This window comes from Dryobates pubescens, chromosome 8, assembly GCF_014839835.1.
Source record: "Dryobates pubescens isolate bDryPub1 chromosome 8, bDryPub1.pri, whole genome shotgun sequence".
Lineage (NCBI taxonomy): Eukaryota > Metazoa > Chordata > Aves > Piciformes > Picidae > Dryobates > Dryobates pubescens.
The window spans coordinates 33,858,704-33,872,334 of NC_071619.1; the positions used below are offsets into that span (position 1 = coordinate 33,858,704).

The 13,631-nt window shown below is 43.2% G+C and overlaps 1 protein-coding gene across 1 annotated transcript; it reads left to right on the forward strand.

Annotated features, from left to right (window-relative positions):
* Nucleotides 1-24: 24 nt before the first annotated feature.
* LOC104306854 (cell cycle control protein 50C) lies at nt 25-11,762 on the forward strand. Its single transcript, XM_009907868.2, has 7 exons — nt 25-915; nt 1,970-2,080; nt 4,873-4,974; nt 6,322-6,409; nt 8,268-8,405; nt 9,727-9,936; nt 10,996-11,762. Exons 1-7 carry the CDS (start codon nt 706-708, stop codon nt 11,181-11,183), a joined length of 1,047 nt encoding a protein of 348 aa, XP_009906170.1. The 5' UTR covers nt 25-705; the 3' UTR covers nt 11,184-11,762.
* Nucleotides 11,763-13,631: the final 1,869 nt, after the last annotated feature.

A 13,631-nucleotide genomic window follows, 5' to 3' on the forward strand; every position in this document is an offset into this window, starting at 1 on the left:
GGAGGAAATGGATGGATTTTGCTTTTCAGAGGACAAGATGAATTGAGATAAGCAAATCATCAGCATCTTGGAAAGCCACTGATCCAAATCAGATGTTTTGAGAATGAGTTGCTCTTTTGTCATAAAGAACATGTAACTTTTTACAACTCTCAACTGCATCTGAATCAGTAGCAGTGTCTGTAGCAGGTTAAAAAGATTGACTTGGTCTTCCAAAAGCTGTGTTTTCCTGACAGTGCTGTCTGAGCACCTGCAGTCCTCAACAGTGGCATCCAGTGCCATTGGAGTAAAGCTCTTTTCATTGTCTGCCCTACTTGTTAGTTTGGCAGCTATGGAAGTGAAGGGAGAAGGAAGAATGCATCTAAGATGACACAGAAATCCAGTATAGCTAGCAGTATTCCTGTAAATTAATAAGGCATAATGAGTCCTAATGAATTATGGGGCAGAAAGCATATATTTAAGCTTTTCCAGCAGGCATAAACTAGACACCCTGACCAAAGTACACAATCATTTGATTGGTACAAGAAGATCATGGGGATCCAGGTACTAATGTAGGAAAGGAGGAAGAGAGAGATCTAGTTAATCAGTAATTCCTGGCCATAATGCAGGTTTGAACAAACAATACAGTCTCTCAACAGTAAGGAGAGTATCTCAGCTTCAACAATCCTCAGCAATAGTATATTGTTCCTTCATCTCACAAAGAAGAAAATGAAAAGCAAGACAAGTTTTCTTCCACAAGGAGAGGCACGTCCTTCCAGATGTCCTGATAACACTGCCTTCAAACAACAAAGACTACCAGCTTGGAAGCCCCGGCTTAACATCGCAACCGTGCTCTCCAGCTTCTTTCTCTCAGGTGCTTTCTGCCTCTCTGTTGGAGTCTGCCTCATACTTTCTGCAAACAGTGTCAGAGAAATCCAGGTTGGTTTGTGAGTGGTGTGGGTGAGGGTGGCGAGGCACTGGAACAGGTTGCCCAGGGAAGTTGTGGATGCCCCCTCCCTGGAAGTGTTCAAGGCTAGGTTGGATAGGACCTTGAGCAGCCGGGTCTAGTGGAAAGTGTCCCTGCCCGTGGCAGCGGGGTTGGAACAGAATGGTCTTAAAGGTCCTTTCCAACCCAAACCATTCTGTGGTTCTATGCTGTTCTTAGATATTCTATGAAAAAGAAATTGGACTCTGTTTGGAGGGAAAAGGCTTTGTATTTTTACTTCTGGATAAATATGATGTCTTCATGCCTCGGGCATGTATTCAGCAACCAGTATTCCTGTGAAAATCCTCAGAGGTTGGTGGTCACCAATAAAATCTGAGCACTGGGTGGTTAAGTGGGTGGGAATATCTGAAATATGGATTGTAATTGCTGCCACTGGCTGGTAATGTCTGAAATGATGTCATTATTTCCTGCATAGTGTTTATTTCTTCAACAGTGTTTGGTACTAGAAGAACAAACATGTTTGCTGGGGCAAAATCTTAAAATGCAAGGAGCCCTGATATTTAAATGTCTCCTGGAAGCAAGCTTGATTAGACCTGTGGTGGTGTTAATAGCCTGCTGGTTGGAGCCAATACTCTGCACTACATCCAGGCTGTTCAAGAAGGGTGGCCCATAGTGCATGTGGGAATTCGTGAAGCATTGCTTGGTAAGCCAGACCAAGCTGCAGAAGTGTTCTTCACTCAGCACTCCTTTACGATGAGCAGATGTGGAGGTTCTGCAGCAGTTATTAAAAGGCTAAACCAGCTTTAAACTAGTGAAAAAAATTGTGAATGTTCCTGGAGGCCAAGTCCTGATTCTCTAACTGTTAATTTTTTAAATGAATGTTCTTTTTGTTTGTGGGGTTTTTTTTCCCCAAAAATACATGCTTTAATAAAAATTACTTTTTAAGAGTCACTTAGAAGATAACTGCTCTGAGAAGCTACAACACTAACCTTTATGTATGTGCATGTCCTTTAATATAATATCTCTGCTTCTTCACTTTTCTGACAGATTGATTATTCAGCTCAATGTTCAGAGTGTTCAAAACTCCGTGAAAATTCCTCTAACTGGAATAAGGAATGCACCTGTTCTGCTAATTTCACTCTAGAGGAGGGTATACCGGTAAGTGGTTGCAAGAAACCAATTGAAAATGCTTAGTACTTCATGATCACATATCCCTGGGTGATAAAATACACCAATTCTGCTATGAAGAGCTCCTGACTAAATTTTCTTTGTGCTGTTTAAAACCATAAAATACTCAAAAGTTTACACTTCCACCTTGGCTGGTGATTTTGGTGCATGTCTTAGGAGATGATGAAACTGAAAGCAGCCCTGCAGAGAGGGACTCGGGGGGAATGGTGGATGAGAAGCTGGATGTGAGCCAGAAATGTGTGGTTGCAGCCCAGACAGCCGATGGCATCCTGGGCTGCGTCACAAGAAGTGTGGTCAGCAGGTCAATATAGGTGCTTCTGTCGCTTTACTCTGGTGAGACCTCACCTGGAGTACTGTGTCCAGCTATGGGAGCACCAACACAAGAGAGACATGGACCTGCTGGAGCAGGTCCAGAGGAGGGCCACAAGGATGATCAGAGGGCTCTCCTATGAAGACAAGCCTAAAGAATTGGGCCTGTTCACCCTGGAAAAGAGAAGGCTCCCAGTAGGCCTTATAGATACAGGGAGGCTGGAGAGGGACTGTTTAGGAGGGCTTGTAGTGACAGGACAAGGGGCAGTGGTTTTAAACAGGAGCAGATGGATTTAGGTTGGACATGAGGAAGTTCTTTACAGCTAGAGTGATGAAATACTAGAAGATGTGGTTGAGGCCCCATCCCAAGGATGTGGTTGAGGCCCCATCCCTGGAGACATTCAAGATCAGACTTGCTGTGGCTGTGGGCAACCTGATTTAGCTGGAGGTGTCCCTGCTTATTGCATGGGGTTTGGACAAGATGACCTTTGAGGATCCCTTCCAACCAGGTGCAATCTGTAAATCTGTGAATCAAGATCAGGCTGCCTTTCCTTGGTTGGGAGATGTCAAAGGAGAGGATGACTATGGAGGAAATTATGTCTGATTAGGGAGGTGACCTCTCTGAGGCATTAGGAAACTTCTGGCCTGTGTTGTTACTGCACTGCTAAGCTCACCAGTGAGAAGGAAATCTGAAACTGACCACATGTCACAGGCAAACTCCTGTAGTCTTTCAAGAGTCATGCTGTTTGTTGAATTTTAGGAAAAATTGTTGGATATTAGGAAAAATTTCTTCCCAGAAAGGGTTATCAGGCACTGGAACAGGCTGCCTGGGGAGGTGATGAAGTCACCGTCCCTGGAGGTATTTAAAAGATGCATGAATGTGCTGCTGAGGGACATGGTTTAGTGGTAGAGGGTTAGCAGTAGTGGTGGGATTGTGAACTCTAGGCAAGCAGTTGAACTTGGTGATCTCAATTGTCTCTTCTGGCCTCAAAAGTTCTATGATTCTATGACAACCCCCAAGGTCCTTGAAATAGTTCAAGTCTAGTAATGTCATTCTGCAGTTTCTTTTGGGAAAACTGTTCTTAATTTCCTGTCCTAAACTACTGGGACAAGTTGCTGAGACTGTTAAAATGCTTCGTGTTCTGCCAAAGAGATCTTAGTACTGCATAAATGATCCCTTAAAATTACAGTGCAATTGAAATTATAGATTCACTTTGGGGTTCTTCAGTATTGAAGAGGCTGTTAAAATACTCCATAATTCTTCAGATCTGTGGTGGCTTGGTCCTGGCTGGGGGTCAAATGCCCACCAAAGCCGCTCTATCACTGCCCTTCTTAGATGGACAGGGGAGAGGGGAAAATATAACAAAAGCCAGCAATGAGATAGAGGCAATTTAATAATAATGATAAGCAAAAGTAATAGACCATGCAGAAGCAGAAGCACAAAGAGATGTTATTCTCTGTTTCCTATCAGCAGACGGTGGTCAGTCCCAGGAAGCAGGGCTCTAATGCATGTAATGGTTCCCCTGGAGGACAAATACCATCCACAAATCTCTCCCCAACTTCCTTCTTTCACTTAGTCCTTATATCTGAGCTGACATCATATGGCATGGATTACCCCTTTGGCCAGTTTGGGTCAGCTGTGTCCCCTTCCAAGATCTTGCCCTCCTCTCAGACTCTGAGAGCAGGGCGATGTTGGAAAAACACAGCCTGGATACTTGCTTAGCAGTAGCCAGAACACCGGTGTGTTAGCAGCTACTGCTGCAAAACCCAGCACTAGAAGGATGCTTTGTGGAGAACTAATTCCAGCTCAGCCAAACCAAATACAAGATTACAGATGGAAAGTGGTGGTGGTGTTTAATAATCCTCTTTCTTGCTTGTAGTTGCCTGCCTAGCAATCTCCTTTTACAACAGGACTAAACTTTCCAAGGGGTTCAAATAATTGATGAGAGGCAGCCTGATTTTTCAAACAAATCTGAAGGAATTAAGAACCAATGGGTACTTTTTGAAGTTCTTCAAGCACCTCCTTATATGAAAAAGGAATGTCTGTCTCCACAAAATTATTGCAGGTTCATAGAATCATGGAATTGTTTCGGTTGGAAAAGACCTCTAAGATCGCTGAGTCCAACCGTCAACCTAAGACCATCATGGCCATTAAGGCATGTCCCAAAGTGCTATGTCCACATGTTTCTTGAACAGCTGGTTCATGGCCAGCCCATGCTATCTTGAGGAAAATAATCATCAGGCAGTTTTAATTTACTTTTCAGTCGGTGATTTAAAATATGTTTAATTTTGTGCCAAAATGCTAAAACCTTCAGTCAAGGCAGAGACTTAGATTCAAGCCAGCATCTGCTGAAGTAATTGCTTAGAGTCTAGTTACTAGCACTTCAATATTGAATACGCTCTCTTCTCCTCTCTTTTTTTAGCAAGTAATAGAGTTTCTCTTTGAATTCTAGGGTGATGTTTTTATGTACTATGGCCTGCAAAACTTCTATCAAAACCACCGGCGATTCATGATGTCAAGGAGTGACGCACAGCTGCTGGGCCAGAATGCAAAGGTAAGCTCTCTTCTTTATGTTATGAGATGGTGACAGTTTCCATCAGGTGCATCTTTGACCATATGGAGAGCTAACTAGGTGTAACTGTAAGTATATTAAGGTGGCTCTGGGGAATAATAAGAAAGTAGAGATTTTCAGTGTTTGGTTTCTGCTTTTGTGATTATCAGGGCCATTAGGTCTAATATATTAATAAGAGAGAAAGATTGAGAAGACAAATAACAGATATTAGTCCAGTGCTGCAATTCTCAAACCTGCACCTTGGAGGGATGCTAGTTAAAAATAGATTGTCTTTTTCAAACAAATTTACAGAAAGCTTTTCATTTGAGTGTTTTCTTAGTCTTCTTAGCCAGAAATGTTTTAAGCTGCGCTTTTATGATAGGGTTAGGGAATTAAGTTGTTCTAAGTCTTTCATTTTGCCTTCTGGCTTTGGAAGCAGACGAGGTTTATGGTGAACGAGGTGATCATGTAGCATTCTAAGTATGCAATTTAGGGGTCTAAAAAGGGAGGTTAGACAGCATCACCTGCAGCAGACCTGCAGAAGGAAATTGGAAAATGCAGTCATTACATTCAGGTTTATTACTTGCCAATCTAAGCCATGTTTTCTTTGGCTTAAAAGTAGCATTTCTTAATATGCACACAGTCCACACGTTGTCCTCAGAGCACATCTGATGACTGTGCAATAATAATCTGCTATTTCTATAACATACTTCTTGTAACTCTCAAGACATACCCCACATCCATCCAGCCATCCTGTCAGCTTGGTTGTTTGCATCCAGGTGCAATTTGTTTTGGCTATTCTGCCAATCAGATACACAAGTTACGGAGTTATTTGAAAATGCTTTTGCATTTAGACCTGAAGATGCATAGCATCTCACAAATTTGGATAGGAGAGAGGTGATTTGAGATAGGCTTTTGTTATTCATGCTGTATCTTCCTACATCAAGACTACTGCTTTTCTGTGTGGGCTAACTGCATCTGCTGTTCTCTACCACCAAAGCAGTCCAGGTTTGAGTTTAAAAACAAGTAAACATGAGCTATTCTAGGGTAAGCCAGGGCTTCACTGGAACATTTTTCACTTGTAGCTATGTTACAATAGCAGATCTCCAAATGAGTTTTTGTAGTCTGGAGTTTGCAAATCTGCAGCAAAATTTGGTGAAGAATTTTTTGTATTCCTCAACTACAAACCCATTCATTTGGATGTATCTCTAATGTGACCAAAAGGTACTGGAGACTTAATTATTCAGTGACTATTCAGAAGAAAGAATGGGAGGAGAACATTAACACAGCAGCAAACCAAAACAAAAGCCCCAGGTTCTGTGCCTGATTATTCTGTGACCTTGAGTGCAGATTCCAAAGAACTGTGCACCCTTTGCCACCTACCGAAATGGGACACCCATGGCTCCCTGTGGTGCTATTGCCAACAGCATGTTCAATGGTAAGTTGGTACTTTCCACATCTGCCTTGCTAATTTCCACTTGAAACTAGAACACAAGAGGTTTCACCTCAACATGAGGAAAAACTTCTTTACTGTAATGGTGATAGAGCACTGGAAAAGGCTGCCCAGAGAGGTTGTGGAGTCTCCTCTGGAATTTCAAGACCCATCTGGATGCATTCCTGTATGACCTGTCATAAGTGATCATGCTTTGGCAGGGGGCTGGACTCAGTCTTTAGAGGTCCCTTTTTACCCATATCATTCTGTGATTACTCCAATCCTTCTGAGTCCTGATAGTCTAAGATCTCTGTCTTCTCCCAGAAAAGGTTTTGTTTGGTGATGGTGCTATGGTGAATATGGGGTTCTGCTTCCTACATTTTAGTAACTAGCCCCTCATTTTGAAACTGAGAAATATTTTTCATTTACTGGGACCCTCTTCAATGTGAATAGACAAGAGGAGTGAGGAATTGAGTCCCTAGGGAAATAAGGAACAATGGTACAATAGATTCTGTGTACTTCCTTGCTGTCGCTGTTCAAGGCTTCAAGGCAAAACCTCCCGGGACAGATTTTAGATTACCTCCCTCTTCATCTTCCTCCCCCCCTGTAGGGGAGAAAGAGACAGGAGAAGGAAAGGGGGTAGACAAACAACACACATGGAGGTGAAAGAAAAAAAGAGACCAAAACCCACCTTTCTCCAACTTTCTTTCAGGGAGCTGTAGAAAATGAGAATGTAGAAAATTAAAATGTAGAAGGTCTTCCCTCAGCCTCCTTTTCCTTGCTGAGGTTGAACTCAATCCCCTTATCCACCCTCCTGATAAGGATATTAAAGAGAACTGACCCTGGTACTGAGCACTGGGTAGGTAATACCACTTCTGATCAGTGTAGTGCAAATTATTCCTAGCAGATTTATTCCAGGAAATCTACAAATGGATTCAATAAGATTATTGGTAGGAGTACATTTGTCTTCAAAACTTCAGAAGTTCCAAGGCTCTGGAACCCTAGTTCTTCCTGTGGAGTATACAGTGCTCTGTACACACTCATGATAAGACTCTTCCCAGGATTTGTTTTGGTTTCCATTTGAGCCAGCGGTGTGCCCAGGTGGCCAAGAAGGCCAATGATGGCATCCTGGCCTGTATCAGGAGCAGGGTGGCCAGCAGGAGCAGGGTGGTCATTCTGCCCCTGTACTCAGCACTGGTTAGGCCACACCTTGAGTACTGTGTCCAGTTCTGGGCCCCTCAGTTTATTAAAGATGTTGAGTTGCTGGAATATGTCCAGAGAAGGGCAACAAAGCTGGGGAGAGGTCTGGAGCACAGCCCTGTGAGGAGAGGCTGAGGGAGCTGGGGTTGCTTAGCCTGGAGAAGAGGAGGCCCAGGGGAGACCTTATTGCTGTCTACAACTACCTGAAGAGAGGTTGTAGCCAGGTGGGGGTTGGTCTCTTCTCCCAGGCAACCAGCACCAGAACAAGAGGACACAGTTTGAAGCTGCACCACGGGAGGTTTAGGCTGGATGTTAGGAAGAAGCTCTTCATAGAAAGAGAGATTGGCCATTGGAATGTGCTGCCCAGGGAGGTGGTGGAATCGCCATCACTGGAGGTGTTTAGGAAGAGACTGGATGGGGTGCTTGGTGCCATGGTTTAGTTGATTAGATAGTGTTAGATGACAGGTTGGTCACAATGATCTCAAAGGTCTCTTCCAACCTGGTTAATTCTATTCTATTCTAGTCTAGTCTAGTCTTGTCTAGTCTAGTCTAGTCTAGTCTAACTTGAAAGATGCTTCAGTGTTACAGGTTTTGCTAGTCATCATGCTGGCAATTAGAATGACTGTCTTTTACTCATATATACTGCTTCTTGTATTCTCTGCAGATACTATTGAGCTCTTCTACAATTCTAACTCATCTGCTATTCCAGTTCCACTGCTGAAGACTGGGAACTGTTGGTGGACAGATAAAAATGTGAAATTTCGCAATCCAGAATCATACAATCTCTCTTCTGCTTTTGCAGGTAAGATTGGTTCCTCACATTGCAATGGCTTCCCTGCCTGCCCTGCCCCCCTGTCCTGTGTGAGGATCTCCCATCCTGAGAGTAGTTGCCTTTGAGAAAAACACCTCCCAGAGAAGGTTGGAGAAGCAGCTTTAGTGGGTGACTGAGAGCAGAAGACAGATTTAGATTAAAATGTCACTGTATCTTTTGAATCACTGACTGAAATAGAGAGAAAGTGGGTTTGGAAGACTGAAATTAGCCCACATCAACCCCCTTTTTGTAATGCTTATTAATGTGTCCAGAGAAAGCAAGGCTGATGCTACCTTATTTTTTCCTGTCAAAAACATCTGTGAAGGAGAATTGCATGTCACATCTTTCCTTCTTTATGCCTTTGCAAATGCTTAGGCAGTTGTGAGACAAGTGAGGCTGCCATCATCACTATTGCTTTCAAACAGCTGTTTCCTTGTTACAGTGAATTTGTATGAAAGTGGAACTAAAAGCTCCCTGTTCTGGATCAGGGCAGTGGTGTGCTGGATGCAGTTTGCATAAGTCAATTGTCTAAGTAGTTTTCATATGACAGATTCTAAATGTTATAGGCTGTGCCATTAGACTGCAAGAAGGTGCTTATCTGGTTGTGCAGGAATAAATATCTACAAATGAAGGCAAGCTCCCCATTTGTAAATAGCTCCTTCCCAGCCTTCTTGGGTGGAGAGCTACAAGAATGCTGGGGAGGGACCGTTTACAAGAGCTTGTAGCACTAGGACCAGGAACAATGGGACAAGGGACAATGTACCGCTAGAAAAGGGTAGATTTAGATTGGACATGAGGAAGAAGTACTTCACAACAGGGGTGGTAGAACACTAGAACAGGGAGGTGATGGGAGTCCCATCCCTTGTAGAAAAATTCAAGATCAGGCTTGGTGGGGCTCTGATCAACCTGACGTAGTTGGGAATGTCCCTGCTCACTGCATGGGGGGTTGGACTAGATGATCTCTGAAGGTCCCTTCCACCCCAGTGCATTCTGTGATTCTAGAGCACATGTCATTTGCTGAAGAGGCAAGAATCCAGTATTTTCATTTGTGTGAGTCACTTTGGTTGTGCTGTGCTTAAAGTTTCTAATGTGCAGCAACCTCTGGGTACTGTTAGATTCTTTTCATTCATATTTGAGGTGAATGGAAGTGCTTGGGTGAAAAGTGTTACACAGTGTATGTAATTTTCCAGTTATTCTATTTTTCTTCTCTTTAGTATCTCATGTGTATTGGTTGTGAGTAAGCCCAGAATTCAGGCACCACCTGTTTTTACTGACAGTATGCCTTTCCTGGTTTCTTTCTTTTTTTCACCAGGGACAGCAAGACCTCCTTACTGGCAGAAACCAGTATATTCTTTAGATGAGGAAGATGAAAGGAACAATGGTTATCTAAATGAAGACTTCATTATCTGGATGCGAGTGTCGGCCTTTCCTATGTTCCGAAATCTTTACCGGCGTGTCAGGCGGGTAAGGCAGTTTGCAGATGGCCTTCCTGCTGGGAATTACACTTTTTCTATTTCCTATAGTATCCTTTTGTATTATCCAGACCTACTAGATAGTTACAACAGGTTGGAGTGGCTGGAGTTTGGACAGTAAAATGGCAAAGAAACTGAGCAAAACTAAGTCACCGTGAAAAGACTTAGTTTTGAGAGGGATGAGACACTACACGTGGATTCTCTTTAGCCCATGCAGAGTTAAGTCATGTCACTCAAATGGTAGCACATGACATTGGATTTGACTTCTGAAGGGGCTGCTTTTGGCTGGAGACAGTATGTGGGAGCTTTAACCGAAGGGTGGGAGGCAGAAGCAATGATGGCTGAAGATGTTGTTTCAGCTGGAATATTTAATAGTGGCCTAATCAGATGTGCAAACACCCTTACTGGGGTGCGTGGAAGTGCCAGAGGCATCCCTGACATTAAGAGCTGTGGGGTTTCCTGTGTCAGCAGAGCCCTCTGGTGGGTTTGGGCCACATACTAGCAGGAGCTTTTGTGCTGGTGAAAATGCACTCTCACTCTGAACAGTGTGAACTGTGCTGACTGAAGAACTTCTTTTGTCAGCAGGAATTATGTCAAGATGACTATAAATTTCTTGTGATTGTAAACAGTGTAGCACAGTTCTGTTCTGAAAGCTTCCACATGGAGAGATGAAAGATAAAATCATGTAACATTCCACGTAGACAATATGTTAGGTATAGGTGAGCACTTGGCCTCAGAATATGTGGAGTATCATCATGGTAGTCTGCTGAAAAAGGCTCATTTTCAGCTGAGCCTTCATAGCAAATTAATGCAGTAGCAGTTACATAAATTATAAGCCTGGAATTTATAATGTAAAATCAAAAAGTATTTTCATGTTCACACAGACACTGTATTTAAAATAACTGAATTTCCTACCACCAGCTGCTCCTGGGTTTTTTGAACACAGAATAGTGGAGACATCAGAGGTCAGTTAAAAGAATTCTTGCAGCAAACACAGTTCTCTAGGCTCTTCATGCCTTGGAAATGTTTTGGAGCATTTATCAACCACTTTTTCTCCTCCTGGGCATAATGTAAACTTTATTAGTAGAACCTTAACATGCTTTTATCAGATTTCCCTGTTACCAAATTCAAGGGGAGGAAGCATGTGATTCTTTCAACCGTGGTATGGAGTGGAGGAAGTAGCCCATTCCTGGGAATTGCCTATGTGGTTACTGGCTCAGCAGCAACCCTGACAGGTTTTGTGATTACTGCCATCCATTTAAAGCTCAGAAAAAAGAAGACATACTTTCAGAAGTAATAAGGTTCCCTGGCTTTCTGGACAAAGGCAAAGGTGTGCAGTGAAAAAGAGCATGCAGCACACACCTGTCATTATTTTCTCTGAGCTCTGAATCTGCTTCAGTAACAGGTTTGGTGATCGTAAGCAAATTGAGGGGTGTCAATTTGTCATCCAAACTCAAACTTTCCCTAGGCTGCATTCTTACCAATGTATGTGTGCCCCTAAATTTGTTTCCTAGGAAACTTGTGGTGTGATCAACATCAAACAACAGACAGCATAGTGGGTTGGAATTGCAGTGGCAAAGAAATTATATGGCACTAATGGCTGGCCAGAAGTAAGGGTCTGTCTCAATTTCATACTTAGCCCTTAATTCAGACAATATTTCTCTGGAGCTTTGGATGGGTAAAAAAGTGAGTTCTTGATCCCACAAAAAGCTTCATCAGGTGGAAAAATCTAGTTGTGAGCCAACCATGCATGGGTTAAATAGCTTTATGTACTTTTTTAAAGCTATCCTGAAAAGCAACCAAGTTAGCGCAGCCTATTCATCCCAGTTTGACACTCAGTTTGTGATTGAACACAGGGCACTTGTTAGGAGTTTGGAGTTTGGAGTTTGGTTAAGCACAATTTATCAAAATGCTGATACACCTTTTTTAAATTATTATTGAATAAGAAGCTTAAATTAAAAACTCCTTCAATGTTAGCAGAAAAGTCTACCTAATATAACTGCCAGGCCACAATTACACTCCTGCCTACCCCGTCCTTCCACAAAGAAGTTTCTGTGCTGTGGTGACTTATTGTCAACAAAAACAAAGCATCAGAAAATCTGTCAACTTAATCTCCAAAAAGTAAAGACTGCAGGTCACGAAAAGCTTTCCAGTTTTCATGTTTCATGTCCAAAATTTTACACAATTAGGAATTATCTCCAGTTTCTCACAAAAGGTAGAAGAATTCAGGTCAAGTGTACCATGATTCATCTGAACTTTTTATTCTGTTTTTTTGTTGTGAAGGTGCAAATGGAATAAAACATTTCAATTCCTTTGATAAATATGCTGTGTGCCTTACCTCCCCCTCTCTGCCCTCACTGGGCAGCCCAGAAGGCCAGCCATGTCCTGGGCTGCACCAAAAAAATAGTGTGTCCTGCAGGTCAAAGGAGATCATTCTTTCCCTCTGCTCTTGTGAGACCTCACCTGGAGTACTGCATCCAGCATTAGAGCCCCCAACACAAGAAGGATGTGGATCTGTTGGAGAGGGTCCAAAGGAAGGCCACAAACATGATCAGAGGGCTGGAGCACCTCTCCTGCAAAGACAGGCTGGGTGAGTTGGGTCTGTTCAGCCTGGGGAAGAGAAGGCGACCTTCCAGTACCTGAAGGGAGCCAAAAGGAAAGGTGGGGAGAGTCTACTTACAAGAAACTTTTATCCTGTCACCTTTGTGGTGATAAGACAAGGGCCAATGGTTTTAAACTAGAGCAGAGTAGATTAAGGTTAGGCATTAGGAAGTTCTTTACTGTGAGGGTGGTGTGACACTGGAATGGATTGATCAGAGAAGTTGTGGACACCTAATCTCTAAAAGTGTTTTGAGATCAGGCTGGATGAGGCTTTGAGCAGCCTGGTCTAGGAGAAGGTGTCCCTGCCCATGGCAAGGGAGGGGTTGGAAAAAGATGATCTTTAAGGTACCTTCCAACTCAAGCCTATGATTCTATGATTCCCCTAAACAAGCCAGCAGTGCGGCTTCCTTTGCGCTGCTCACACAGTGCTGCTCCACGAGTTTTACCTCGTGGCAGCTGTGCCTAAGGACACTTTAACTTTGGTATGTCCCTTTTCCCTGGATCCATGCCATGTGATCCACAAATTAGATTATAAACTTGCAGTTCTGGAGCCTGCCACCGAGGAGGGACCCAGAGACCATCTCCAAACTCCTACTCCATCCTTGTAAGTAAAGTCCGACTCATCAGCTTTCCCTGGGGTCCTGGCTTGCCTCTGATTTTATAAGTGGGGTGAAGCTGTTTTGTGGCTTAGCCTTTTCCATTTCCTGAGTTCTCTAAATTGTACTGAAGTGGCCCTACAAGCATCCTTGTAGAATTCTTGACCAAATAGAACCTGCAAATAAAATCTAACCAGTTTTGTACATCACTTTGGGGCTGGGGTTTCAGGAAAATAAAGATAACTCTCTTTTTATAATTCCCACCTCGTTAATTTAATGTCAATCACAACAGTAAGTATATCTTGAAGCATCATATCATAGATGCTTAGAGGGCTAGGAAGTGCAGGTTTTTTTTCTTTTCCTCATCTTCTTGCAGTGTGCCCAGGTAGCCAAGAGGGCCAATGGCATCCTGGCCTGCATCAAGAACAGTGTAGCCAGCAGGTCAGGGAGGTCATTCTGCCCCTGTATACTGCACTGGTTAGGCCGCACCTCGAGTACTGTGTCCAGTTCTGGGCCCCTCAGTTTAGGAAGGAGGTTGACTTGCTGGA

Excerpts from the sequence above, each read along its gene's own strand:
- LOC104306854 (XM_009907868.2), top strand. The coding sequence starts at position 706 with ATGAAAAGCAAGACAAGTTTTCTTCCACAAGGAGAGGCACGTCCTTCC. Across the intron at positions 2,081-4,872 it reads CTCTAGAGGAGGGTATACCG|GGTGATGTTTTTATGTACTA; the intron begins GTAAGTGGTTGC and ends TTTGAATTCTAG. Across the intron at positions 8,406-9,726 it reads TCTCTCTTCTGCTTTTGCAG|GGACAGCAAGACCTCCTTAC; the intron begins GTAAGATTGGTT and ends TTTTTTCACCAG.